This window comes from Bos grunniens, chromosome 28, assembly GCF_055505025.1.
Source record: "Bos grunniens cultivar Pamir isolate PY7600 chromosome 28, Bosgru_T2T1.0, whole genome shotgun sequence".
Classification (NCBI taxonomy): Eukaryota; Metazoa; Chordata; class Mammalia; order Artiodactyla; family Bovidae; genus Bos; species Bos grunniens.
Genome location: NC_141192.1, coordinates 39,725,182 through 39,753,053, shown reverse-complemented (window position 1 = coordinate 39,753,053; position 27,872 = coordinate 39,725,182). Strand labels below are relative to the sequence as shown.

At 44.3% G+C, this 27,872-nt stretch overlaps 1 protein-coding gene across 2 annotated transcripts in view; it reads left to right on the top strand.

Annotated features, from left to right (window-relative positions):
• The first annotated feature begins 388 nt into the window (after positions 1–388).
• Positions 389–27,872, top strand: part of KCNK1 (potassium two pore domain channel subfamily K member 1) — a 66,938-nt gene continuing 39,454 nt past the window's right edge. For both annotated transcript variants that reach the window (XM_086382900.1, XM_086382899.1), the window contains exon 1: positions 389–779. In XM_086382900.1, the coding sequence (XP_086239026.1) occupies positions 425–779 (355 nt within the window). In that variant the 5' untranslated portion in view covers positions 389–424. The remainder of the gene's footprint in view (positions 780–27,872) is intronic.

The following is a 27,872-nucleotide window of genomic DNA, read 5'->3' as shown; positions in this document are numbered from 1 at the left end:
CGCCGCGTGCACTCTGGCGCGCCGGGTGGGTGAACCCCGGCGGGTAGCTGGAGGAGCCCGGGGGCGGGGCGAGAAAGGGCGGGGCTCCTAGAGGCCCGGGGGGCGGAGCCCAGGGCGGACGCTGCCAGGCAGCGCGCGCAGCCCCCAGCTCAGCCTCCAAGTTTGCCGGGCGGTTTGGGGCGACTCTCTGATTACCTGAGCCGGTCACCACGTCAGCGCCACATCATCTGGGCCCTTTCTGTTTGCAAGGAAACAGGAAAAGAAGGGAGGAAAAGCTCTCCAGAGCGGCAAGCCAATCGCTGGCAGCAGGCGCTGCGGGCGGAGCGCGCGGGCGGGCAGCGGGGCGGGCCCGAGGGGGCGGCGGGCATCCGGCGAGCGGCGGTCCGGTGTGCAGCGCGGGCCTTGCGGCAGGGCGGCGGGGAAGATGCTGCAGTCCCTGGCCGGCAGCTCGTGCGTGCGCCTGGTGGAGCGGCACCGCTCGGCCTGGTGCTTCGGCTTCCTGGTGCTCGGCTACCTGCTGTACCTGGTCTTCGGCGCGGTGGTCTTCTCGTCGGTAGAGCTGCCCTATGAGGACCTGCTGCGCCAGGAGCTGCGCAAGCTGAAGCGGCGCTTCCTGGAGGAGCACGAGTGCCTGTCGGAGCCGCAGCTCGAGCAGTTCCTGGGCCGGGTGCTGGAGGCCAGCAACTACGGCGTGTCCGTGCTCAGCAACGCCTCGGGGAACTGGAACTGGGACTTCACCTCCGCGCTCTTCTTCGCCAGCACCGTGCTCTCCACCACAGGTAGGAGGCCCGCCCCGCGCCCCCGACCCCCGATCGGCCCTTCGATCCGCCTGCCCCTTTCCGCCCTCTGTCCCTGTGCTCCTCCGGCGCTGCTCGCGGGGGACCGGCTCCGCGGCGCCGGAAGCCGGCGAGGTGGCCTTAGAACTTGGGGGTGGCCTCCCGGAGCTCTTGGATCGTGGTCCCTAAACCTTCAGCCTGGGCAGCAGCAGGGGTCCCCTCCCTGGGCTGCCTTTTTTGGTTCGCGACACTCTACCTCGAACTGCCCTCTTGGAGTCGTGCAGTCCTGGCGGCCGCGCGGTGAGGCCGGGGCTGATGGAAACTCTCGGGTGCTCCGAGGGCGCTCACCTTCCTCCCGCCCGCGTCTCGGCGGCGGAAGGCTGCCGAACCTTTAACGCGCTGAAGGGTCACTTTCCTGAGGGAGCCTGTCTTTTCATGATACGGTGGTGTTTCGGCTCTTTCCTACGTGGGGGCCCTTTCAGGGTAAGCCGAGTGACATCATTCTGCTCTTCGCAGGTGACCTTTGAGCGCAAAGGCGGATCCGATTTCTTTTCGGAGCGGGAGGAGGGGTGAGGGAAAGGAGCATCCGATAGCCCGTGAGCAGGCAAAATGGGGGCACCCTGATTCAGCAGTTTTTGGGTTTTCCAACTTTTCGTGTCCGAGGCCACCCTTCAACTTCCAAGCACCACTTGGTTCACATGGCTCACCTGGCGGCACATTGGCGAATGGTGGGTGTCCTGGGGGCGGGCGAAGGCCGTCCCTACGCCTCAGGGCGTCGTAACTGTGCCACGTTGGGTGGAGAAGGCTGAGTTGTCCCAGCCATGGCTAAGTAGGGCACAGACACCTAAGGGGAGTTGTTATGCATTGGAATTTGGACCCCGGAAAGTGGTCTCGAGCATCCAGCGCAGATCAGTTCTTTGAACAGTCTGTCTTGGCTTCCACAAGGTCACCGGCTTCCTAGTTGCCAGCGACGTCCTGGAACCTAAGCCTTGTGATTTCCCTGCCAGGGACGTGTGGTACCCCACCCCCACCTTTACAGGTGAATCAGCTTTCCGTTTCTCGGACTCTTCCTTCTCCCCACCCCCTCTCTGCCTCTCGCGGTTTATTTCTTTATAATCCCCTTGGGCTAAACCCAGCTGATTGTTCTGGTAGTTATTTGGTAATGAATAGTGGTAAGCCATCCAGGTATCCTGTGAAACAGTGATTCAGAAGTGTGGGGTGAATTACTAAACTGACTTGAATTTGCCCTGCAATAAAAAGAAGTAGAATTCTAGTTTGTATTGAGACACTTTTTAAAAGTAGCCTTAAGACAGACCTGTTATGTTACTTTTTAACTTTTCCAGCAGTCCTCGAGCTTTTTTTTTTCCCTCCCCTCCTCGACCAGTTCTGCTTTCTTTGTCTTTCCTGGCTCTGTTCCCCAGAACTCAGGGTGCCTTTCCTTGGAGTATGTGCTAAATTGGGAATCGTTTTTTTCTGTGCAAAAGCAAGTGGTTTCACAGAGCTGCAGAAGATCTACAACTGGGTCACAATGTTGGGTAAATATTATGGAGAATGATGATAACTTTTAGTACTTTCTAAGTAACAGAGTAAGGACAGTGTTATGAGGAAAAGGACAGGTTTGCTGCTCCTGGGCAGCACACTTCATCACTGACACAGCCCATGTATAATCTCAACATCACGGGCACGTAGTTAAATGTCAAATATGTTAGTTTACATCTTGAACAGACTATTATTCCCCAGATTCCCTTCTGTCCCTTTTTTCAATTACTAAAACCCACAGTTCTTGTTAAAAAAAAAGATGGAGAAAGATGTCTTATTATTGGTATTCAAATTGCATTGTAGTTCCTAAGAAAGTATGTATTCAGACAAAACAAGAGCTCATTTAGGAAATCAGTGCAAGGAGCACTTAAGGATAAACTAGATGAAAAAGGATTGCCTCTTGGTTTGTAAAATTAGCAAAGCAATGAATTCTTGTTATTGATAAAATAGAAATTATTGATTCAAATAGAATTCTATTAAAATGTAGAATTGTATTCTGAATCAGATACTCTTCTCTTGGCTTGTATTGACCCATCCCCTGGTTTTGTATTGACTCATCCTCTGCCATGTTTGATGTTCCATGTGTTTACTGGTTTTGTAGCAGAGGATCAGGTGATTTTTAGTCAATACATTATACTTCCTTACCAGCAAAGTGTTTTCCAGAAAAGTACCAGGCAACTCAAATCAATTGGAATTGTCGTTTATGCTTTTCTTCAGGTAGATTTTTTTTTTTTTTAATTTTTAAAATTTATTTTTTATTTTTGCTGTGCTAGGTCTTTTTTAAGGCACTTGGGCTTGGTTGCCTCATGCCATGTGGGATCTTAGTTCCCTAACCAGGGATTGAACCTGCATCTGCTGTGTTGGAAGGCAGATTCTTAATGACTTGTCCATCCCCTAGACATGCTGTAATTTTTTTTTTTTAACTCTCCCACCATAGTGGATGGCAACTCACAGAGATTATCATTACCCAGTCAATCAGTGTGGTCAGCTCTTGGCCTGGCCAGAATGATAACAATTCCTGTTACAAAAATGTGGTTCTTGGTAGTCATCGTCATAATACGGAACATGAACATTTTATGGCAGAACCTTCTCATCCCAGAAAGCACAAGCTTCCATTTATGCAAAGAAGTGGGTAAAGTCTTCATGGTCTGTTTGGAAGAAGCCTTGAGTTGATAATTCAGTCATGTTCTTTTCATTCTCTTCTCTGCCAAAGACTCTGAATAATTTCCAGAAAATTGTTTAACATCTCTTTATTTTTTGATTTAGGAAAAAAAAAAAGATATAGCAACGTCCACATAGAAATCATGAGGATGGAAAAAGTACAGTTTCACTTTTTCAAAGGGAAGGAGATGTGGACTTAAGAAATATTCACAATCTAAAAGTTGACAGTTATGTTTCACTTGGTGGGAATTTTTAGGACTTCAAGCCCAGGAGACAGCATCTCAAGCAACCGTGAGAGAACTGCTCTGAGGAGGCAAGAGGGGGAACCAGGTTATGCAGAAGTTTTGCAACCAAGGGCCTTGAACATCAAAAGATTAATGCTATGAATTAAAGGAAAACCAGATATCTCAGGTTAAAGAATTTAGTGCTTGTCTAGGTATGGGAAGATGCAAGAGTCTGGGCTCATGGAAATCATGACTTTGATATGTGCCTCATCTATCATCTCGGGCCAGTACCCTGTACTCCCATCCTGAGTTTCCTCACCAGCTCACGCTCCATGCTGGCTGCAGTGGCTGATGATGTCCTTCTTTACTGTTATGGTAGGAAAAATTCCATTTCTCAGAGGTTATTTTAGACTCAGCTATTTCCCACTTAGAACTTCCCAGGTGGTACAGTGTTAAAAAATCCGCCTGCCAGTGCAGGAGATGCAACAGACAGAGGTTCCATCCTTGGGTCAAGAAGATCCCCAGAAATAGGAAATGGCAACCCACTCCAGTATACTTGCCTGGGAAATTCCATGGACAGAGGAGCCTGGCGGGCTATAGTCCATGGGATCGCAAAGAGTTGAACACGACTGAGTGTGTGCATGCACGTGTTGAGGTGCACGCACCTTTGAGGTGATGCTTGGAGAGTGAGAAGTCACTTTTATTAAAGTTGTCTTTAGTAGCCAGATAAAATGATGATTGATCTCATTCGTTCTTAAGAAGAGTTTGTCATGTCAGTTACTATGATTTGCTTCTTTTTCTACCAATTTTGTTTGTTTATTTATTTGGATGTATCAGGTCTTAGCAGCACATGGGATCTTCTTTTCATCACGCAGGATCTTTCCCTGCCACCCATGGACTCTCCAGTTGTGGTGTGTGGGTTCAGTAGTGCAGTATTTGGGTTTAGTTGCTCCTCATGTGGAATCTTAGTTCTTTGACCAGGGATCGAACCCCAGTCTCCTGCATGCAAGGCAACTTCTTACCCACTGGACCACCAGGAAAGTCCCACATTTGTGTCTTTATTCATTCCCTTAAACAGGGGTCTATCATGATGGTGGATGATGGGAATGCAGTTTACGACCTTTGCTGCTTTGTGAGCATGGGGCTCACACAATTGCTGAGTCCTCCTTTCTGCCATTGGTAGCATGCTGCCTTATCAGTGTTTACGAAGAGATGTTTTGAAACTTGTATTTAAAGAACTCAGAAAAGGAACTTAATTTACCTTGTTTTACAGTGGCCTTTGTTTTAGCCAGGGTGGTAGCATTGGTATTTTTCAGAAAGAGAAAGACGGAAAAGGTAATAGGAGATACCTGACGGATCCTTAGTCTTCAAATTATTTTCAGAAGGAGAAATGTATTATCACTAACAGCAAATACTTATTTGAGCCTTTAGAATAGAATCAGTTCAGTTCAGTTCAGTCGCTCAGTTGTGTCCGACTCTTTACGACCCTATGAATCGCAGCACGCCAGGCCTCCCTGTCCATCACCAGTGAACTCCCGGAGTTCACTCAAACTCACGTCCATCGAGTCCGTGATGCCATCCAGCCATCTCATCCTCTGTCGTCCCCTTCTCCTCCTGCCCCCAATCCCTCCCAGCATCAGAGTCTTTTCCAATGAGTCAACTCTTTGCATGAGGTGGCCAAAGTACTGGAGTTTCAGCTTTAGCATCATTCCTTCCAAATAACTCCCAGGGCTGATCTCCTTCAGAACGGACTGGTTGGATCTCCTCGCTGTCCAAGGGACTCTCAAGAGTCTTCTCCAACGCCACAGTTCCAAAGCATCAGTTCTTCGGCGCTCAGCCTTCTTCACAGTCCAACTCTCACCTCCATAGGGATGGGTAAACTGTGACTTCTGGGCCAAGTCTGACCCATCACCTGTTTTTGTGTCTCCTAAGAATGGTTTTTACATTTTCAAACAGCTTTCTAAAAAGTCAAAAGGAAAAAAGTACTTCCTGATCTGTTAAAGTTCTATGAAAATCACATCTCAGTGTCCATAAACAAATTTTACAGATGCACAGGCACACACCCATTTTCTTCTGTATTACAGTTGTTTTCCACCTGCAGTGGCAGAGTTGAGTAGTTGTGACAGAAACCAGAGGGCTGCGGGACCTGAAATATTTACTGTCCAACCTTTTGTAGGAAGTTTGCTGCTGCTGCTGCTGCTGCTAAGTCGATTCAGTTGTTCCCGACTCTGTGCGACCCCATAGACGGCAGCCCACCAGGCTCCCCCGTCCCTGGGATTCTCCAGGCAAGAACACTGGAGTGGGTTGCCATTTCCTTCTCCAGTGCATGAAAGTGAAAAGTGAAAGTGAAGTCACTCAGTCGTGTCTGACTCTTAGTGACCCCATGGACTGTAGCCTACCAGGCTTCTCCGTCCATGGGATTTTCCAGGCAAGAGTACTGGAGTGGGGTGCCATTGCCGAAAGTTTGCTAATACCTGCTTAAAATAATGCTTGGAAGAAACGGTTCAGTCAGAGGAGTTCTAAGAGCCTGACTTCTTTTTAGAAAACTTTCTAGAAGACAGTTTAGCTCTTCAGGTTTCTTTGTGGTTTTTTAAGTGGTTTGCTATATTTAAATTACGTACTGCCACCCACAGCTGCTTCTAGAACAAATGATTATTATAGGATGTCACTAGGTTTGGTCAAATTTGTGACACTTTTTTTTAATGGTAACAAAGTTACACTTCCCATTGGGATTACCTTATTTAAAATGTGTGGTGAATCTATATATTTTGTCTAGAGAAGAAATGACAAGGACAGGAATTCCACCAGAAACAAGCAAGTAAACTGGCAGTCAGAAGAGAGATCTGACATCCCACACACAGAAGTTTCTGTTCTTTCTTTGCAGGAAAGGCTTTGGCCTTGCTTCTGAGCCTTTATACTAATTCTAACAAGTTAAATGATCTGGTTTTCAAGCCTGTAACAGCTAAAGACAGGAAAGGCACAGCTCTAGGCAAACCTAAGTGAAAGGTCATGAAAAGGTATATACCTTAAAAACCAGGAAAATAAAAGGATCCTGTGTGCCAGGGAGTGTTTCCACGGATTACCTTCCGTGTATTGCCAGGAAGTGATGAGGTGTAGTCATTATACTCACTTTACAGAGGCTGAGGCAGAAGTTTTGCTTGAGTGACGTCTCTAACTAGGTCACAGAGCTAGAAGTGATTGGCCTTGATTTGAATCCAGTGTCCGACTCTTTGGACCCCACGGACTGTAGCCCACCAAGCTCCTCTGTCCATGGAATTCTCTAGGCAAGAATACGCTCACATTGCAGGCAGATTCTTTATCGTCTGAGCCACCGGGGAGGCCCTCTGAATCCAGACGTGTCTGAATTAAGAACTTGAGTTGCACCTGGTATCTGGGCATAGCAGGTTGTTTCCAGATGCATCCAGTTTCCCCAGATTTGGAAGTCGAAGTCATCATCCCCATAGTTCAACGTGTATGTTTAGAGGTAGGGCCTTTAAAGAGGTAATGAAGTTAAAATGAGGAGCCAGTGAGAAGGTGGCTGTCTATAAGCCAAGGGAAGCGGCCTCAGAAGAAACCAACTTGGTAGACCCTTTGATCTTGGACTTCCAGCCCCCAGAACTGGGAGCAAATACATTTCTTGGTTTTAATCACCCAGTCTGTGGGACTTCGTTGTGGTGGCCCGAGCAAACTAACATAGAATTACTCAGGTAATTATTTTTTAGTTGCATAAACAGAAATAACACCCCTCCCACAAGGAAATCAACCTTGAATATTCACTGGGAGGACTAAAGCTGAAGCTCCAATACTTTGGCCACCTGTTGTGCAGAGCTGACTCATTGGAAAAGACCCTGATGCTGGGAAAGGTCAAGGGCAGGAAGAGAAGGGGACGACAGAGGATGAGATGGTTGAATCACCATCACCAACTCAATGGACATGAGTTTGAGCAAACTCTGGGAAATAGTGAAGGACAGGGAAGCCTGAAGTGCTACAGTCTATGGGATTGCAATGTGCTGGACATGACTTAGTGACTGAACAGTACAAATATATGAGTACAAAGATAAATAATTTTTAAACTTATTTTTTTATTGAAGGATAATTGCTCTACAGAATTTTGTTGTTTTCTATCAAGCCTCAACATGAATCAGCCATAGGTATACATATACCCACTCCCTTGAACTTCCCTCCCAATCCTACTCCTCTAGGTTGATACAGAGCCCCTGTTTGAGTTTCTTAGCCATACAACAAATTCCTGTTGGCTATCTATTTTACATATGGTAATGTAAGCTTCCAGGTTACTCCTTCCATACATCTCACCCTCTCCTCCCCTCTCCCCATATCCATATGTGTATTCTCTATCTCTGTTTCTCCACTGCTGCCCTGTAAGTAAATTCTTCAGTACCATTTTTCTAGATTATGTATATATGCCTTAGAATACAATATTTATCTTTCTCTTTCTGACTCACTTCACTCTGTATAATAGGTTCTATGTTCATCCACCTCACTATAACTGACTCAAATGTGTTTCTTATATGTACCACAACTTCTTTACCCATTCGTCTGTTGATGGGCATCTAGGTTGCTTCCATGTTCTAGCTGATGGAAATAGTGGTGCAATGAACAATGGGATATATGTGTCTTTTTCAATTTTGGTTTCCTCAGGGTATATGCCTAGGAGTGGGATTGCTGGGTCATATGGTGGTTTTATCCCTAATTTTTTAAGGAATCTCCATACCATGGTCTTCCATAGTGGCTATATCAATTTACTTTCCCACCAACAGTGCAAGAGCTTTCCCTTTTCTCCACACCCTCTCCAGCATTTATTGTTTGTAGACTTTTTGATGATGGCCATGCTGACCAGGGTGAGATGATATCTCATTGTAGTTTTGATTTGTATTTCTCTAATAATGAGCGATGTTGAGCATCTTTTCATGCATTTGTTAGCCATCTGTATGTCTTCTTTGGAGAAATGTCTGTTTAGGTCTTTTTCCCACTTTTTGATTGGGTTGTTTGTTTTTCTGTCATTGAGTTATATAAGCTGCTTGTATATTTTGGAAATTAATCCTTTGTCAGTTGTTTCATTTGCTATTATTTTCTCCCATTTTGAGGGTTGTCCTTCCACCTTGCTTATAGTTTCTTTTGTTATGCAAAAGCTTTTAAGTTTAATCAGGTCCCACTTGTTTACTTTTGTTAATGGCACCCCACTCCAGTACTCTTGCCTGGAAAATCCCATGGATGGAGGAGCCTGGTAGGCTGCAATCCATGGGGTCGCTAAGAGTCGGACACAACTGAGCAACTTCACTTTCACTTTTCACTTTCATGCATTGGAGAAGGAAATGGCAACCCACTCCAGTGTTCTTGCCTGGAGAATCCCAGGGACAGGGGAGCCTGGTAGGCTGCTGTCTATGGGGTCACACAGAGTCGGACACGACTGAAGTGACTTAGCAGTAGCACCAGTAGGAGGTGGATCTTAGAGGATCTTACTTTGATTTGTGTCAGCAAGTGTATTCCTGCCTGTGTATTCCTATTAAGAGTTTGTTTCTGGTCTTACATTTAGGTCTTTAATCCATTTTGAGTTTATCTTTGTGTATGGTATTAAGGAGTGTTCTAATTTCATTCTTTTACATGTAGCTGTTCAATTTTTCCAGCACCATTTATTGAAGAGGCTGTCTTTGCCCAAGAGGCTGCTCTTGCCTCCTTTATCAAATATAAGGTATCCATAGTTAAATGAGTTTATTTCTGGGTTTTCTGTCTGGTTCCATTGGTCCATGTTTCTATTTTTGTGCCAGTACCATACTGTCTTGATGACTGTAGCTTTGTAGTATAATCTGAAGTCAGGAAGGTTGATTCCTCCAGCTCCATTCTTCTTTCTCAAGACTGCTTTGGCTACTCCGGGTCTTCTGTGTTTCCCTATGAATTGTGAAATTTTTTCTTCTAGTTCTGTGAAAAATGTCATTGGTAATTTGATAGGGGTCACATTGAATCTGTAGATTGTGTTTGGTAGTATAGTCATTTTCACAATATTGATTCTTTCTACCCAGAAACATGGAATATGTTTATGTCATCTTAGATTTCTTTCATTAGTGTTTTATAATTTTCTGTGTACAGTTCTTTTGTCTCTTTAGGTAAGTTTATTCCTATATATTTCTTTTTGTTGCAATGGTGAATGGGATTGATTCTTTAATTTTCCTAAAATCTTTCTGATATTTCTTTCGTAGTATATAGAAATGCAAGTGATTTCTGTGTATTGATTTTGCATCCTACAACTTTTTAAAATTCACTGATTAGCTCTAGTAATTTTCTGATACTATCTTTAGGGTTTTCTATGTACAGTATCATGTCATCTGCAAATAGTAAGAGCTTTACTTCTTTTCCAATCTGGATTCCTTTTATTTCTTTTTCTTCTCTGATGCTGTAGCTAGGACTTCCAGAACTATGTTGAATAATAGTGGTAATAAAATAATAATAAAAGTGGAAACCCTTGTCTTGTTCCTGATCTTAGGGGAAATGTGTTCAGTTTTTCACCATTGAGAATAATTGCTATAGGCTTATCATCTATGGCCTTTATTATGTTGAGCTAGATTCCTTTTATGCCCATTTTTTGAAGAGTTAATCATAAATGGGTGCTGAATTTTGTCAAAGGCTTTTTCTGCATCTATTGAGATGATCATATGGTTTTTATCTTTCAATTTGTTAATATGGTGTATCACATTGATTGATTTGCATATGTTGAATAATCCTTGCATCCCTGGAATAAACCCAACTTGATCATGATGTATGAGCTTTTTGAAGTGTTGCTGAATTCTGTTTGCTAAAATTTTGTTGAGGATTTTTGCATCTATGTTCAACAGTGATATTGGCCTGTAGTTTTCTTTGCTTGTGCTGTCTTTGTCTGGTTTTGGTATCAGGGTGATGGTGGCCTCGTATAATGAGTTTGGGTATGTTTCTTCCTCTGTACTTTTTTGAAAGAGTTTTAGAAGGATAGGCATTAGCTCTTCTCTGAGTGTTTGATAGAATTCTCCTGTGAAGCCATCTAATCCTGGGCTTTTGTTTTTTGGGAGATTTTTTAAATCACAGCTTCAATTTCAGTGCTTATAATTAGGTTTTTCATAATTTCTATTTCTTCCTGGTTCAGTCTTGGAAGATTGAATTTTTCTAAGAATCTGTCCATTTCTTCCAGGTTATCCATTTTATTTCCATATAGTTGTTCATAACAGTCTCTCATAATCCTTTGTATTTCTGCATTGTCTGTTGTAACCTCTCCTTTTTTATTTCTAATTTTGTTGATTTGATTCTTCTCTCTTTTGTTCTTGATGACTCTGGTTAAAGGTTTGCCAATTTTGTTTATCTTCTCAAAGAACCAGCTTTTAGTTTTATTAATCTTTACTATTGTTTCTTTCATTTCTTTTCCATTTATTTCTGCTCGGATCTTTATGATTTCTTTCCTTCTACTAATTTTGGGTTTTTTTGTTCTTCTTCCAGTCGTTTTAGGCATAAAGTTAGGCTGTCTATTCAATGTTTTCTCTTGTTTCTTGAGGTAGGATTGTATTGCTATAAACTTCCCTCCTAGAACTGCTTTTGCTGCATCCCATAGGTTTTGAGTTATCGTGTTTTCTTTGTCATTTGTTTCTAGAAATTTTTTGATTTCCCTTTTTGATTTCTTCAGTAACCTGTTGGTTATTTAGAAACATATTGTTTAATCTCCATGAGTTTGTGTTTCTCACAGTTTTTTCTTATAATTGATATCTAGTCTCAAAGCGTTGTGGTGAGAAGATGCTTGGTATGATTTCAACTTTGTTAAATTTACTGAGGTTTGATTTGTGACCCAAGATGTGGTCTATCCCGGAGAATGTTCCGTGTGCACTTGAGAAGAAGGTGTATTTTTCTGCATTTGGATGGAATGTCCTGAAGATATCAGTGAGAGCCATCTCATCTAATGTATCATTTAAGACTTGTGTTTCCTTATTCATTTTCTGTTTTGATGATCTGTCCGTTAGAGTGAGTGGGGTGTTAATGTTGCCTACTATTTTTGTGTTACTGTCAATTTCTCCCTTTATATCTCTTAGTGTTTGTCCTATGTATTGAGGTGCTCCTATGTGGGGTCCATAGATATTTACAATTGTTATGTCTTCCTCTTGGATTGATCCCTTGACCATTATGTAGTGTCTTTCCTTATCTCTGGTAATCTTTATTTTAAGGTCTATCTTGTCTGATATGAGGATTGCTACTCTAGCTTTCTTTTGCTTCCCATTTGCAGGGAATGTATTTTTCCATCCTGTCACTTTCAGTCAATACATGTCTTTAGGTCTGAAGTGGGTTTCTTGTAGACAGCATATATATGAGTCTTTTTTTTTTTTTTGTATCCATTCAACCAGTCTGTGTCTTTTGGTTGGAGCATTTAATCCATTTACATTTAAAGTAATTGTTGATATATATGTTCCTATTGGCATTTTCTCAATTGTTTGGGGTTGATTTTGTAGATCTTTTTCCTTCTCTTGTATTTCTTGGCTATATAAGTCCCTTTAACATTTGTTGTAAAGCTGGTTTGGTGGTACTGAATTCTCTTAACGTTTGTTTATCTGGCAAGCTTTTGATTTCTCCATCAATTTCGAATGAGATCCTTGACGGGTACAGTAATCTTAGTTGTAGGTTATTCCCTTTCAGGACTTTAAATATATCCTGTCATTCCCTTCTGGCCTGCAGCATTTCTGCTGAAAGATCAGCTGTTATACGTATGGAGTTTCCCTTATATGTTACTTGTTGCTTTTCCCTCTGCTTTTAGTATTCTTTCTTTGTGTTTAGCTTTTGTTAGTTTGGTTAGTATGTGCCTTGGCGTGTTCTCCTTGGACTTATTCTGTGGGAGCCTTTGCACCTCTTGGACATGATTGGCTATTTTTTTCCATGTTGGGGAAATTTTCAACTATAATTTCTTCAAAAATTTTCTCATACCCTTTTTTTTTTCTCCTCTTCTTCTGGGACCCCTGTAATTGTCCCAGAGGTCTCTGTGACTATCCTCAGTTGTTTTCATTCTTTTTACTTTATTCTGCTCTTCAGAAGTTATTTCTACCATTTTATTTCCAGCTCACTGATTCCTTTTTCTGCTTCAGATATTCTGCTATTAATTCCTTCCAGAGTATTTTTAATTTCAGTAATTGTGTTGTTTGTCTTTGTATGTTTATTCTTTAATTCTTCTAGGTCTTTGTTAATTGATTCCTGTATATTTTCCATTTTGTTTTCAACGTTTTTGATCATCTTTACTATCATTATTCTGAATTCTTTTTCAGGTAGTTTGTCTGTTTCCTCTTCATTTATTTGGACTTCTGTGTTTCTAGTTTGTTCCTTCATTTGTGTAGTATTTCTCTGCCTTTTCATTTTATATATATATAGTTTTTTTTTTTTAACTTATTGTGTTTGAGGTCTCCTTTCCCCAGGCTTCTAGGTTGAATTCTTACTTTCTTTTGGTTTCTGCCGTCCTAAGATTGGTCCAGTGGTTTCGGTAAGCTTCCTATAGGGTGAGATTTGTGCTGAGTTTTTTTGTCTGTTTTCCCTCTGATGGGCAAGGCTGAGTGAGGGGTAATCCTGTCTGCTGATGACTGGGTTTGTATTTTTGTTTTGTTTGTTGTTTAGGCGAGGCATCCTGCATAGGGTGATCCTGGTGGTTGGGTGATGCCAGGGCTTGTGTTCACGTGGTTTCCTTAGTGTGAGTTCTCACTATTTGATACTCCCTAGGGTTAGTTCTCTGGTAGTCTAGGGTCTTGGAGTCAGTGCTCCCACTCCAAGGGCTCAGGGCTTGATCTCTGGTCAGGATCAAAGATTCCACAAGTGGTTTGTTATGGCATTAAATGGGATTAAAACAAATACCCCAAAATGAGAAACTAAAGATGAACCTCAGACAAATGGCAGTTACAAAATCAGGCAAATAGTAATTAAAATAATGGAATATACGCATATACATATACACCCATAAGCAAAGTGAAAACAGTCCAACAAAAATAAAGTACAGTAGATTGATGCATTGAACAGAGAAATCAAAAATTGTATCTATCAGTTAAGAATAAAACTAACTAAAGCACAAAATGGAAAACAAAACTAAAGCAAGGTGCCAAGTGGGGAATGAAAATAAAACTAACAAATATGTTAAGAGGAAAGGAAAGAAAGAAAAGAAAGAAAGAACAGATGTGCAAAGTTAAACAGAGGTAGATAAAGAAGATTTATATACATTAAAGGTTAACTGCACCAGAAAAGAATAGTAAGAAAAGCAAACAAAGGAATAAATATAGAAAAAATAATAAGAAGTTTAAAACTTTAAAAAGGAGAAAGAAAGAAAGAAAGAAAAAAAAAAAGGAAACTCCACAGAGCTGCAAAAGCCCAACATAGAGGCAAAGTTTTATAACTACAATAAAAAAAAAAAATGTGACTGAGGGGGGAAAAAAAAAAGCTCAAAAGGTTAATTAGATTTCATAGTGCCAAGAAATTCGACAACCACAACAGAGGGAGAAAGAAAAAGGAAAAAAAAAATCCAAAAGAATCTATAGAACATGTACAAACATAGGAATAATAAATGTTTTTCTTGAGTCACTGCTGTCAGAGTCCTTCCCCTCACTGGGAGTCACAGTCCGCCTCACCTCCCCAGGATGCTCGCCAACACTGTGCTGATCTCTGGACCTGCTGTGGGAGCAGCTCAGATTCTAGTCTGGTCCTACTTCTGTGTGTTCTTGCCTCCAGTGTCCACAGCTATCAGAACTAGTGCGTTTTCTTTTGTGGGAGCTCTCAATGTCCTTTTATGTATTCCATAGACACAGAGTCTGCCTAGTTGATCGTGTGGATTTAATCTGCAGCTTGTGCAGCTGGTGGGAAGGTTTTGGGTCTTCTTCCTTAGCCACACTGCCCATGAGTTTCAATTGTGGTTTTATTTCCACCTCTACATGTGGGTCATCTACTGGGGTTTGCTTCTGAGGCTGCCCTGGAGGGCTTGGGTCTGCCCCTGTGAGGGCCAGGTGTGGAGGTGGTGCAGCTGCTTGGGTTGCAGGGGTTCTGGCAGCACCAAGTACTCAGGGCTGTTGGCAGCTACAGCAGCAGAAAATAATAGTGTTCTAGAAGGGTATAGGAACCAGTACTGGCCAATTGCGCTCCAGTATTCTTGCCTGGAGAACCCCCCTGACAGAGAAGCCTGGCAGGCCACAGTCTACAGGATTGGAACAAGTTGGACACGACCGAAGCAATCCTGTGAGCACAGACTCAAGGGTTTTTTTTTTGTTGCCTGTGGCAGCTCTGCATGAAGGTGATACAGCTGCTTGGCTTGCAGGGACCCTGGTGGTGCAAAGTGTGCAGGGAGATGGACTGCCTCCGCTGCAGGAGTTATGGCCCTTTTTTTGAGCCTCTTGTAGCTGGTGATCAGAAGGCCTCTTTGGCCAGTCTTTCTCTGTAGCTCCCCTCATTCAGACACTTAGAGGGCTCCCTTGCCTGGGGTCCTTCTCTGTTGTTCGGTGCATCAGGCCCATAGAGGGGCCCCATGGCTGGGGTCCTACTCTGTAGTTTGGCGCATCAGGCACTTAAAGGGGCAGCCTGGGTGGGGTCCTACTCTGCAGTTCAGTGCTGGCGTGTGGGCTCTGAGAGGCCCTGGTGGTGGCTCATGACTCAGCAGTATTGCCTTGCTTCCATGGCTGCCTGGTTTTCCTCCACAGGCATTTCCCACCACAGTCTCCTCCCTCACATCCCCTTGATCTGTCTCTCTGTGGTCAACAGCAGCGCTAGCCCTGGGATTGCTCCACAATCCCTAAACTCCAGCTCCCAGCCCTTGTGCCTTCCAGGGGATCTGCATCCCTATCCAGGGTACGTATGGCTGCGTCAAGGACTGTCTGATTCTCATTCCATTTAGGCTGCCACAGATCAGCTGTTTCACTCTCGGCCTTAAATGTTTCTCCTCTGACTCACACAGTTGCCCCAATGTGGGGGTCAGACCCCTGCCTCAGTTCCCCCACCTGCCGAGGGCAGGTCCAGTCCTACTAACACTCCTGTTTCTCCCCCTAGATCCTTCATCCTACTGAGTTTTGCATGGTTCTATATATTCTTTCCTCTGGTCAGGTACTCCTGTCCTCTCTCAGCTGGTGTTCTGCGTGCACTTCTGTGTCTGAAGATGTATTCCTGATGTATCCGTGGAGAGATGTACTCCACATCCACCTACTCCTGCACCATCTTGTTCTCCCTCAGAAATAACTTTTAATGTCCTTAGTATTGTGGCCAACATTTTCATATGCTTGGTTTGGACATCCTTGTTTTATTATAGAACACAGTCTTGTAATTGATAGAACTGAAATATATTGAATTGATTATTGAAATCTCAAGAGCAATACTATAACGTGCTTAAGAAAGCAGAGATGCGTGTGATAAATTTTAGAAACATTTCCACCCAGTGATGATCAAAGAGTAGATACTAATGTTTAATGTGTAAACTCAGACCTGTCTATAGAACATCAGTCCTTTAGTATTTTTTTTCAAGACAATAAATATGCTGTTATCTGTACCTATTTTATGACATATGGGACTACTGTTATGGTTATAAATGACAGTATCTTCAAAGAAATGATGTGTTGCTTTTATGACATAACTGTACGTCTTGGGAAGGATACAATCTTCAGTTGTCCCAGGAGCCTCGGTGGAAGTCTGATGCATGTTAGGGCAGGTAGTTTTATGGCACCGCTTGTCAGATGACAGTTGGGGCGGTGCACCTGTTGTGTGTGGAGGAGGAGTGTGCTGGAAGGTTGAAGCAAGTGGGACTGCTGATGCTGAGCTGTTTGGACCCATAACAACGTCCACTTCACATAGGTCGACTCACTACAGTGTGGTTTCAAGCACAGAGACGAATCACCCACAGTTTCTCCTTGGCTGAGTGTCTTTCCCCTGAGTGTCCCAGGGTAGATTTTGTCCTCAAGAGACATCATCTGATCCCAGCTGTGGCCAAATCCATGCCTGCTGTGGCATCACACTGCCTGTTACTGGCGGGAGACAAAGGCTCTCTCTCTCTTGAAAAGCATGCAACTTTGAAGGTGTCTTCTTCACCCTCTGATGTTTCTTTTTCTCTTTGGGACTCAGTTGGTGCTCTGACTTTCTTTGTTTCTTCGAGATGGATTCCTTGTCCTTAGAGTTGGTGGCCACTCTGTGTCAGGGCAGGGCCATGCCCCTAACCTGAGGCTACAATGGAGAAGCGGGGGAGGTTGTCAGATTACCTGTTCCACATTTTCAACAAATAAAAACTATAGTTTTCCCCCAAAATACCATATTTTTGCTTGACTCTCCTGGGTTTGTACTTGCTCTTTTCCGATAAATGTCTTTTTTTTTTTTAATTTAAATTTATTTATTCCGATAAATTTCTTTAATCATTTAAGTCAGGATAGTGGAGGTATAATTTATATATTGGAAAGTATATCCTTTTTTAAAAACTGGAGTATAATTGCTTTACAATGTTGTGTTAATTTCTGCTGTACAGCAACGTGACTCAGCTATATGTATACATATGTCCCCTCCCCCTTGGACCTCCATGCCATCCCTTTAGGTCATCACAGAGCACCCAGCTGAGCTTCCTGTGCTGTATATATAGCAGCTTCCCGCTAGCTATCTATTTTACAGACGGTAGTATGTATTTGTCATTTCCAGTCTTCCAGTTTGTCCCACCCTCCCTCTCCCCCCATGACAATATGTCTACATATGAGAAAATATATAAAGTATATACATAGGGCTTCCCTCATAGCTCAGTTGGTAAAGAATCTGCTTGCAATGCAGGAGACCCCGGTTTGATTCCTGGGTTGGGAAGATCCGCTGGAGAATGGATAGACTAGCCAGTCTAGTATTCTTGGGCTTCTCTGGTGGCTCAGCTGATAAAGAATCCACCTGCAATTCAGGAGACCTGGGTTTGATCCCTGGGTTGGGAAGATCCCCTGGAGAAGGGAAAGGCTACCCACTCCAGTATTCTGGCCTGGAGAATTCCATGAACTGTGGGGTCACAAAGAGTCAGACATGAGTAAGCAACTTTCACTTTCACTTTTAAGTATAGCTGTATGGTGGGAAAATGCATACAGCTGTATACTTCAAAAGGATATATTTTCCCATTTGTATGGACATGTGACATGGGGGAAAGGGAGGTTGGGAAGAGCTGGAAGTTTAGGATTTTCCCACCAGGGCCTTCCCAAGTGGTGCTAGTAGTGAAGAACCTGCCTGCTATTGCAGGAGACATAAGAGACGTGGGTTCCATCCCTAGGTTGGGAAGATCCCCTGGAGAAGGAAATGGCAACTCATTCCAGTATTCTTGCCTGGGAAATTTCATGGACAGAGGAGCCTGGTGGGGCTACCGGCCATGGGGCCGCAAAGTGCTGGACACTGCTGAAGCAACTTAGCACGCACACATGCCTTTGTTATGCCCGTGTGTGTGTGAGAGAGAGATGATGATGATTTTTCCACCAACATGATCAAGATACAGAATTCATCCATCACCCTACAATTTCTTTACGCCCTTTTGTAGTTTACATTCTCTTACCCTAAGTCAGAAACTGGCAACCACTTTGCTTTATCTTTTCTAGAATGTCATATAGACGAAATTATATGGTATGCCAAAAATAGTGCAGCAGGGGTTGGAGGTTTAGAGGGGTTGCATCTGAAAGGGTTGTATGATTTTTCTGCTTGAGCACAAATCAGACCAGCAGGGCTTGTCTGTTATTTTTTTTAGCTGTGTTCATGTTTCCCTTCTTGATCCTATAAAACAGAATCAATTCTTATATTAAAGAGATTAATTGGGTTCTGTTAGACATGGGTAGTGTTTTTTAATTGGCTTCCATATGCTCAATCCCAGATCAGAGTCTCACTGTTTGCCTTAACTACTTGGGCTCAGGTTGACTTGTTCTGTGAAACCAAAGCCTGCCCTCTGAAGCCTGGGTGGATTGGTAGCCAGTGATGAGATTTAGGCAGAAAGCTTCTAGGGGGCTCAGACCCAATTCACACAGTGTCAGTAAAATCCTGACTGGTGGGTGCACAGCAGAGACAACAAAATCACACAGAATTTTAGAAAGTGCTAGTTTTCATTTCTCTTGCGTGTCATCCATAGATGACTCATGAGAATAAGAGTTGGAGTCTCTGATGATAAAGTCTGGCCCTTGATGCTGTGGTGCCTCCGTGAAGCAAGTTAAGCTGTTTGATCAGGTCAGTGCCTCAGCACTCCCTGGTTTATTTGGATCTTCTAAAGCCGAACATGCCTGATTGGTGAGCCCTCTGCTTCCTGGCTGCCAAAACGCCCTGTGTACCACCTGTGTGTGTGTGTGAGTGCATGTACACGTGTAGTAGCGTGTACCACCTTCTATCTGAACCTTCCATTCTTCTGTTGCAGCACTTACCACCTGCTACTGACATCATTGGTTTTCCTATCTCACCTCCCCCAAGAGCCGTCTGGAGGATAAGCACATTCTCAGTCTCCTTTGCATCCCCAGTTTCAGCAGGTCCTCAGGAAATGGCAGCCCACTCTAGTATTCTTGCCTGGAGACTCCCATGGACAGAGGAGCCTGGCGGGCTACTGACTTAGCAGCAGCATGTGCAATTTAAGGCACACTTCACGCATCAGAGCCCATTTCCTCTTCTGGAAAATGAGGAAGCTTCTAAAGATGTTTCAGGAGACCTTAGATATAATCTTGTTGCCTTAATGGGGAAACAATAGTCCCAAAGTGCTTTAATAACTTTGAAATTATTCATATTATTGACTGTAAAGTTTTACACCATCTGAAAATTGAGAACTGTGTTTTATTCTGTGGTCATATTGAGGACTTCAAGCCTGGGGCACATCTCAGATAACTTTGAGAGACCACTCTGAAGGAGGAACCAGGATATAAGGGAGTTTTTGCAACAAAGACCAGGTGGTCAGAACATCAAGAAGTTACCGTTAATTAAGGAAAACCAGACACCTCAGGTTAAGGAATTTAGCGCTTTTCTTTGTATGGGAAGATGCACAAGTCTGGGCTCATTGAAATCATTCCTTTGATTATGATCTCAATTCTCTGGGGCCAGAATCCTGTGCTTCTCTCAAATCCTGAATCACCTCCAGGGTGCACGGTTGGATGGCTGTAATTGATGGCTTGATGGCTGCAACAACCTTTGTTTACTGATATATAGCAGGTAACATTTTTTACCCACAATATAAAAGCAGTTGTATTATAATATTGTACCTATTATATTACTGTATCTTGTGTCTACTCAGTGCCCTGTGGAGGGCCTTAGCTTATCTATAGGAAAGACAAGGGGATTCTTCACCCAGAGTTTTTTGTTTCTTGGGTCTTTTTTTTTGGCTGTGCTAGGTCTTTGTTGCAGCTCTCAAGCTTGCTCTAGTTGGAACACGGGTTTAGTTGCCCCACTGCGTGCGGGATCTTAGTTCCCCGACAAGGGATCAAACCCACATCTCCTGTGTGGGGATCTTGCCTTCTTAGATGTGTCCGTCTAGCAGCGGGAGAAATGCAGGCAACAAGATAACTAAAATACGTAGTACTTCTTGTGGGGAAATCCAAGGAGAGCCACCCTGCAGCAGAGGAGACCAGGGTGCATTAGTGTGTGCTCCAGGTGGAGCGGGGTCTAGGAAATGGGGTCTGTGATGAGGAAGCCAAAAAAAAGCCTTACCGAGGAGGTGGCATTTGAGTAAAGAGCCGAAGGAGGTGGGAGGGCATTATACAGCTATTTGGCGAACTGTGTTCCAGGACCAGGTCCCCATGTAGGAGGGGCTGGAAGCCACTGTGACTGGAGCCCAGTGTGCAGGGAGTGATGGGGCACATGATGAAGGATGTCATGTTATTGTTTAATTGCCAAGTCGTGTCCAACTCTTTTGCATCCCCAGGGACTGGAGTCCGCCAGGCTTTTCTGTCCATGGGATTTCACAGGCAAGAATGCTGGAGTGAGTTGCCATTTCCTTCTCCAGGGGATCTTCCCAACCCATGGATTGGACCCATGTGTTCTGCATTGGCAGGTGGATTCTTGACCACCGAGACACCACAGAAGCCCTGGAGGATGGCACAGGCCACTGCCAAGCCTTGGGCTGTTCCCTCAGCGAGGTGGAGAGCCCTGGGAGATTTTGAGCAAAGGGCGGTGGAAGTTGGTGGTGAGAGTGGTTGGATTCTGTGTACCTATTGATAATAGAACCAAGAGGGTTTGCTGATGGATTGGACATGATTTGTGAGACAGAGTGGTCAAGAGGGACCCCAGGGTTTTGGGTCTGAGCCCCTGACCATATGGAGATGGAAGGAAAGCTGGGGAAGGATCAGGTGTTGGGTAGAGCTCAGATGTTGGCCTGCTGAACTTGAAATCTCTCCTGGTTGTCCAGGGGTCCCCAGGAAGCATGCTCTCACCCTAGCGTGGTGGTCCTAAGGAGAATGTAACTGTGTTTGCTCAGTGGGCCGAGATTTTAGGTTACGTTGGTTTATCTGATGGCAAGAGGTTGTAGACTTGGACGGGGTGATATCTGAACTTGTCCTTGAAGGAGACAGAGTATCCTAAAATAGAAAAGAGGGAAAAGAACTCAGATTGAAAATGTGAATTCTTTGGGCTGAGCTATCCTTTGATGATTGCATTTAACCTTAGTTTAAACTGTGTACTTCAACCACCAGGCTAGGAAAGAGCATCTAAATTATCATATTGTTTTTTTTTTTTTGTTTTCTACTTTAGTATTGCATGTGGGAAAATGAGGGGGAAAGGGCAGAAGGATTTGCTTCATTTTTTCTTAAGTTTAACAATAGTATATTTAGTACTTGATAATAGTTCAATGGAAAATTTGTTATATATTTTCAAAGAAACAACACATACAATGTACAATCTTTAGTACATTTTTTTTTCTTTTAGGAGCAGCTAACATCAAAGTTAGATGATGTTAACCAACATCAAAGTTAAGATGATGTTAACTAACATCAAAATTAGATTATGTTAACTAACAGTCAGCTCCCGGTCTTGTTTTTGCTAGTCAAGGCTATGGTTTTTCGAGTAGTCATGTATGGATGTGAGAGTTGGACTATAAAGAAAGCTGAGCATCAAAGAATTGATGCTTTTGAACTGTGGTGATGGAGAAGACTCCTGAGAGTCCCTTGGACTGCAAGGAGACCCAACCAGTCCATCCAAAAGGAAATCAGCCCTGAATATTCATTGGAAGGACTGATGTTGAAGCTGAAACTCCAGTACCTTGGCCACCTGCTGCAAAGAGCTGCTCATTTGAAAAGACCCTGATGCTGGGAAAGATTGAAGGCAGGAGGAGAAGGGGACAACAGAGGATGAGATGGTTGGATAGCATCACTGACTCAATGGACATGAATTTGAGTAAACTCCAGGAGTTGGTGATGGGCAGGGAGGCCTGGCGTGCTGCAGTCCATGGGTTTGCAAAGAGTCGACTGAGCTGAACTGAACTGAACATCAAAGTTACTGTTCTATCAAAGTTACTAGGTCATCTCTGTTTTTAGGAAGTAAATAAGAAAAAAGTGAATTTTTTTTTCCCCACAAGGGATCTAGACATTTTAGGAGTCTATCAGCTTCAAATAAACACATTTTCAGTTTGTAACAGATGGGAAAATTATCATGTGACTCTGAAAACCACAAGTAATTTTCACTTCTTCAGAGTATTTTGTTTTTATGTTTACTGAATTACCACTCGAAATGATCCCATTTGTATAATATAGCTCCCTGCTCATGGCTGATCCTGGTCTAAGTATCCTGGTCTAAGTATCCTTTTCTTTTTCTAAAAAAAAAAAAAAAAAAATTTTTTTTTGATGTCTCCTTCACTTGTGCATAGCAGGAAGGGAAATGGAAAGTTTGAAACTAGAATTAAAAAGTTAAAGCAGTCTTGTAACTAAAATTCTTCAAATATTTGAATACCAGTTGCCAAGGCATTCAATTATTTAAAGACTGGTTAGGTGGATTATGTTAATTAAAGCAGCAGGAGAGGCTGTTCCACAGCTGCCTGGGTGTCAGACGCCCCACTGAGAAGTTCTGGAGCCCCCAGGTCACAACCTACCTGCCCCCAGTGCTGTGACATGAGCCAGGGCAGCAAGATAGAGCCCGGGCGGTGACACATGCAGCGCCTGCTGGGGTATGCAGAGCCCGACCTCACCCCCACCAAGGGGACCGGAGTCTGCCACCTCCTGTGCCCCACCTCCATGATACATCTTGTGTTTAAAGATGGAGAGAAAGGACAAAACTGAAATTAACAACAACAGCAACAAAAGTGCAAACTCCTATTAGTTTATGGAACACGATCTACATCTGCATTTGTTCTCGAGGCTCTGGCTGAACACCTGTGACTGGAAAAAATCATCTGAAAGAGGCTAAAAAGACATATTTGCCCCTGAATTTCCTCTCTTACTTCAGTCACAGCTGTGTTTTGTGTGTTGATCATCGCTGGCCATCCCCTGCCCTCTCAGGGCTGTTTCATGCCACCTAGAGCTGGTGGGGGAGAAGGCAATGGCACCCCACTCCAGTACTCTTGCCTGGAAAATCCCATGGATGGAGGAGCCTGGTAGGCTGCAGTCCATGGGGTCGCTAAGAGTCGGACACGACTGAGCAACTTCACTTTCACTTTTCACTTTCACGCATTGGAGAAGGAAATGGCAACCCACTCCAGTGTTCTTGCCTGAAGAATCCCAGGGACGGGGCAGCCTGGTGGGCCGTCATCTATGGGGTCGCACAGAGTAGGTCACGACTGAAGTGACTTAGCAGCAGCAGCAGCAGGGCTGGTGGGGGGAGTATGTGTCCAGGAGTTTTTCTTGCTGACCCTGTGTGACCCTCTCCAGTGTCCACATGGCCAGCCAAGGGCAGGGGCACCTCTGGGCAGTGTCCCTCCTCGTCACAAGCAGGGCTGGCTTTCCCTTACTAGCCCGGGGAGTGGAGCTGTGGAATAGGATTCTCCTCGGTGATACCAGACTGAATGAATATGACAGAGTATTAGAGCAGTGAGTGAAAAAGTGAGAATCACAAATTATTTAATACTTTTAGGATTTTTCAGATGTACTGAGTGACTCAATATAGACTTCAGTTCAGTGTTTCTTAAAGTGTTCTTTGAAGAACTTTAAAAAGTGAGCCCAGGGGCTTGAGTGAAAGGTGATGGGATAGGTGGTGCAAAAACCTTGATCCGGAGAACAGAAGGAGTCATCGTTAGCAGGAATCCATTGATGATTTCTCCAGAGGTCAGTTGTTTCTCTGTGCAATGAAGGGGCTAAGCTTCTCCTCCAGCTCTGAAGTCCTATATGGTCCTAGGTCTTGGGAGTGTCTACTGAATGCTTATACACTGCGCCCCACATGTGGAGCCACATACAAATGCTAAAAGTCGGGACTTCTCTGGTGGTCCAGTGGTTAAGACTGCCTTCCAGTGCACAGGGTGCAGCTTCAGTCCCTGGTTGGGCAGCTGAGATCCCACATGCCTTAGGGCCAAAAATCCGGAACATAAACAATAGAAGTCACATGGTAACAAATTCATTAAAGGCTTAAAAAGATCTTAAATGGTCCACATCACACAAAAAATTCTGAAGAAACAAAAAAGACCTCAAAGGGACAACCACTGGTCTCACAAAGCCTGCAGCCCAGCTATAGAGGCAAAACTCAAACATAAAGTCCTCAGAGAGCCAGACTGGTGTAGACACCTGACTATTGAATTGGGTGGGCCCTGGGGGCATCTGGGCTTTTCCAGTGGCTCAGCTGCAAGGAATCGCCCTGCCATGCAGGAGCCACAGGAGGTGCTGGTTTGATCCCTGGGTTGGGAAGATCCCCTGGAGGAGGGCATGGCAACCTACTCCAGTATGCTGGCCTGGAGAGTTCCATGGACAGAGGCCTGGTGGGCTACAGTCCACAGGGTCACAAAGAGTCAGAGACAACTGAGCAACTTAGCATGCGTGCACAATGGGGGCAACTGCAAGATTTTGCGGAGAACAGGTTGGGCTTAGGTGTTCAGAAAAGCCTTATGTAGGTGATTGAGATGAACAAGCACGTTGTGTGGCCCAGAGGAAAGGGGATCAGAAGGAAAGGCGTTTGTGCTCATGCAGGTGCCCAAAGAGGAACTGAGCCTGGCCTTCAAGAGAGTGTGGGTGGCCAGTCTCTCCCAGTCCAGAGCCATCTGTGGGCAAGGGGCTGAGAAGGACCTGCAGGTGGAGGCAAGAGCCTCAAATGTGAGAAGCCGAGTTTGCTCTGGACTCTGGGGGTTAATAGGGAGCCACTGCGGGTTCCTGTGCCTGTGCTGTGATGAACAGCCTGGTCTGCAGACTGGCTTACAATGGGGGAAGCTAGATGTGGGGACCATGGCTCTGAGGCTTCTGCAGACATTCAGACATAGGTAGGTTGCACTGAAGCAGAGACAGAAGTGTCCAAAGGACTACCAGAGTATGGAGAGTTGCAGGCATGTTGTATCTTCCTGGACCATGGATCGAACTGATATCCCCTGCATTGGCAGGTGAATTCTGGACCCCTGGACCACCATGGACGTCTGCTCATAAATGCTTGGAGGCAAATGCACCCCTTAGTATACGACTTTAAATTCATGATCTTACTCTGTTTTCTTCCTCATCAGATATTTTTTTTTTTTTTATCCACACACGTGATCACATTTGCCAAGTCTGCTTTTTCTTGCTGCCACCTTATTGGAAAGCTGTGAACTCAAGAAATGAGTTCCATGTTGTTCTCGTGGCCAAGATAGTTCCACAGTTCCTAGGTGAATCTGAAAGAGATTCCCATACATGGAAATGTTAAAAACTAAAGCAAAGTTTATCACATTTTTTTATTCTTTTCAAAGTCTGCCAAGACAAAGTTATGGTTACTAAGGGGGAAAGGGATGGGCGGGGGGAGGATAAACTGAGAGTCTGGGATTAATCTATGCATGCTGCTGCTGCTGCTGCTGCTGCTAAATCGCTTCAGTTGTGTCCGACTCTGTGCGACCCCATAGATGGCAGCCCACCAGGCTCCCCTGTCCCTGGGATTCTCCAGGCAAGAACACTGGAGTGGGTTGCCATTTCCTTCTCCAATGCATGAAAGTGAAAAGTGAAAGTGGAGTTGCTCAGTCGTGTCCGACTCTTCTCGACCCCGTCAACTGCAGCCTACCAGGCTCCTCCGCCCATGGGATTTTCCAGGCAAGAGTACTGGAGTGGGTTGCCATTGCCTTCTCCGCTATGCATGCTACTATATATAAAATAGATAAACAGCAAGGACCTACTGTATAGCACAGGGAATTCTACTCAGTACTCTGTAATGACCTATATGGGAAAAGAATCTAAAAAAGAGAGGATATATGTATATGTATAAACAATTCACTTTGCCAAACAGCAGAAGCTAATACAACATTGTAAACCAACTATACTCCAATAAAAATTAATTTTAAAAAAGAATCTGCCATTTAACCCCTGAGGATCCACCCTGGTGCATTTCAGGGTTAGATACCACTTCAGCTGCACCTCCCTACCCCACCCCCACCCCCACCAGCTCTCCTTTGTCATATGTGCTCTCAGGGCAGTAAGAGCCCAATAGAAAGTCAGTACAGAGCTCTCCTGGGACTTCTCTGGCGGTCCAGTGGTTACAACTCCATGCTCCCAACACAGAGGGCTCGGGTTGGATCCCTGGTTGAGGAACTAAGATCCCACATGCCACGCAGCATGGCCGAAGCACACACACAAAAATAAAAGTCCAGAGCTCTCGTGCAGCAGGTGAGAGGCAAGGCTTGCTTGTTTCCAGAAGACTAAATTAGCATAGGTTAAATATTATTCTTACAATAATGTTACCCTTGCTGCTAAGTCACTTCAGTCGTGTCCGACTCTGTGCGACCCCATAGAAGGCAGCCCACCCGGCTCCCCCGTCCCCGGGATTCTCCAGGCAAGAACACCAGAGTGGGTTGCCATTTCCTTCTCCAATGCATGAAAGTGAAAGCTGAAAGTGAAGTCTCTCAGTTGTGTCCAACTCTTAGCGACCCCATGGACTACAGCCCACCAGGCTCCTCCGTCCATGGGATTTTCCAGGCAAGAGTATTGGAGTGGGGTGCCATTGCCGTCTCCAAATGTTACCCTTACTTCCATTCTAATATGCTTTCTTGAATAGGAAAAAAAAGTGTTACCTCTGGCCCGGAGAATTTTGCACCATCCGCAGTTTGTTTTGTTTATACTAGTATTGAGAATTCAAAATTCTAAAAGACACAATGGTTACTGATTATCAGTGCTTCCTTCCCTGTGTCACCAATTGGATATCACGTCAGGATGTATGCCCATGAGAGTGTGCTGTTCACTGGGTAGCTGATGTCTGTTTAGCTGTAGGGGAAAAGGAGAAGAATCATTGCTGGAAGACATGAAGTTTGATTAGCCCCACCTCATTATGTTTCTTCTTAATGCATAGGCTTTTAAACCCAAAAGTTATCAGCTCAAAAGCAGAAAATACTAACTCTAGCTTGTGCCCTGATACCTTAAAGAGGGTATGCATGTGTTAACTCAGCGTGAATGTAATTGAATTCCCCCTTGCTTGTACACATGATGGTTTTCAAAGCTACTTTCTCTTTTACCGAAAAGTGCAATAAAGCCACCCATCTTCATCTACCCACTTGGCATGTTTTAGAAGGTGAGCACATTCAGGAACCCAGTGAGACAATTCCTTTGTTTCTGAGTATTTCCAGCCTCCTGTCTTTCCCCCTCACCTGTGCAATGAGTCTGGGCTGGGATCTAGCGATGTGTTCCTGTAGAAGCGTCCTCACCCTTCTCACACAGCCTGCTCATTCCTATGTGTGGTCTCCTCAAAGGCTGATGTTGTTCAGTTGCTAAGTTGTGTCCAACTCTTTGCCACCCCATGGACTGCAGCACACCAGGCTCCCCATCCTCCACTGTCTCCTAGAGTTTGTTCAAATTCATGTCCACTGAGTCGGTGATACCATCCCCCACCTCATCCTCTGCCACCCCCTTCTCCTGCCCTCAAACATTCCCAGCATCAGAGTCTTTTCCAGTGAGTTGGCTCTTTGCATCAAGTGGCCAGAGTTTTGGACCTTCAGCTTTAGCATCAGTCCTTCCAGTGAATATTCAGGGTTGATTTCTTTTAGGATGACTGATTTGATCTCCCTACAGTCCAAGGGACTCTCGAGTCTTTTCCAGCACCACAGTTTGAAAGCATCACTTCTTTGGCATGCAGCCTTCTTTATGGTCCAACTCTTATATCCATA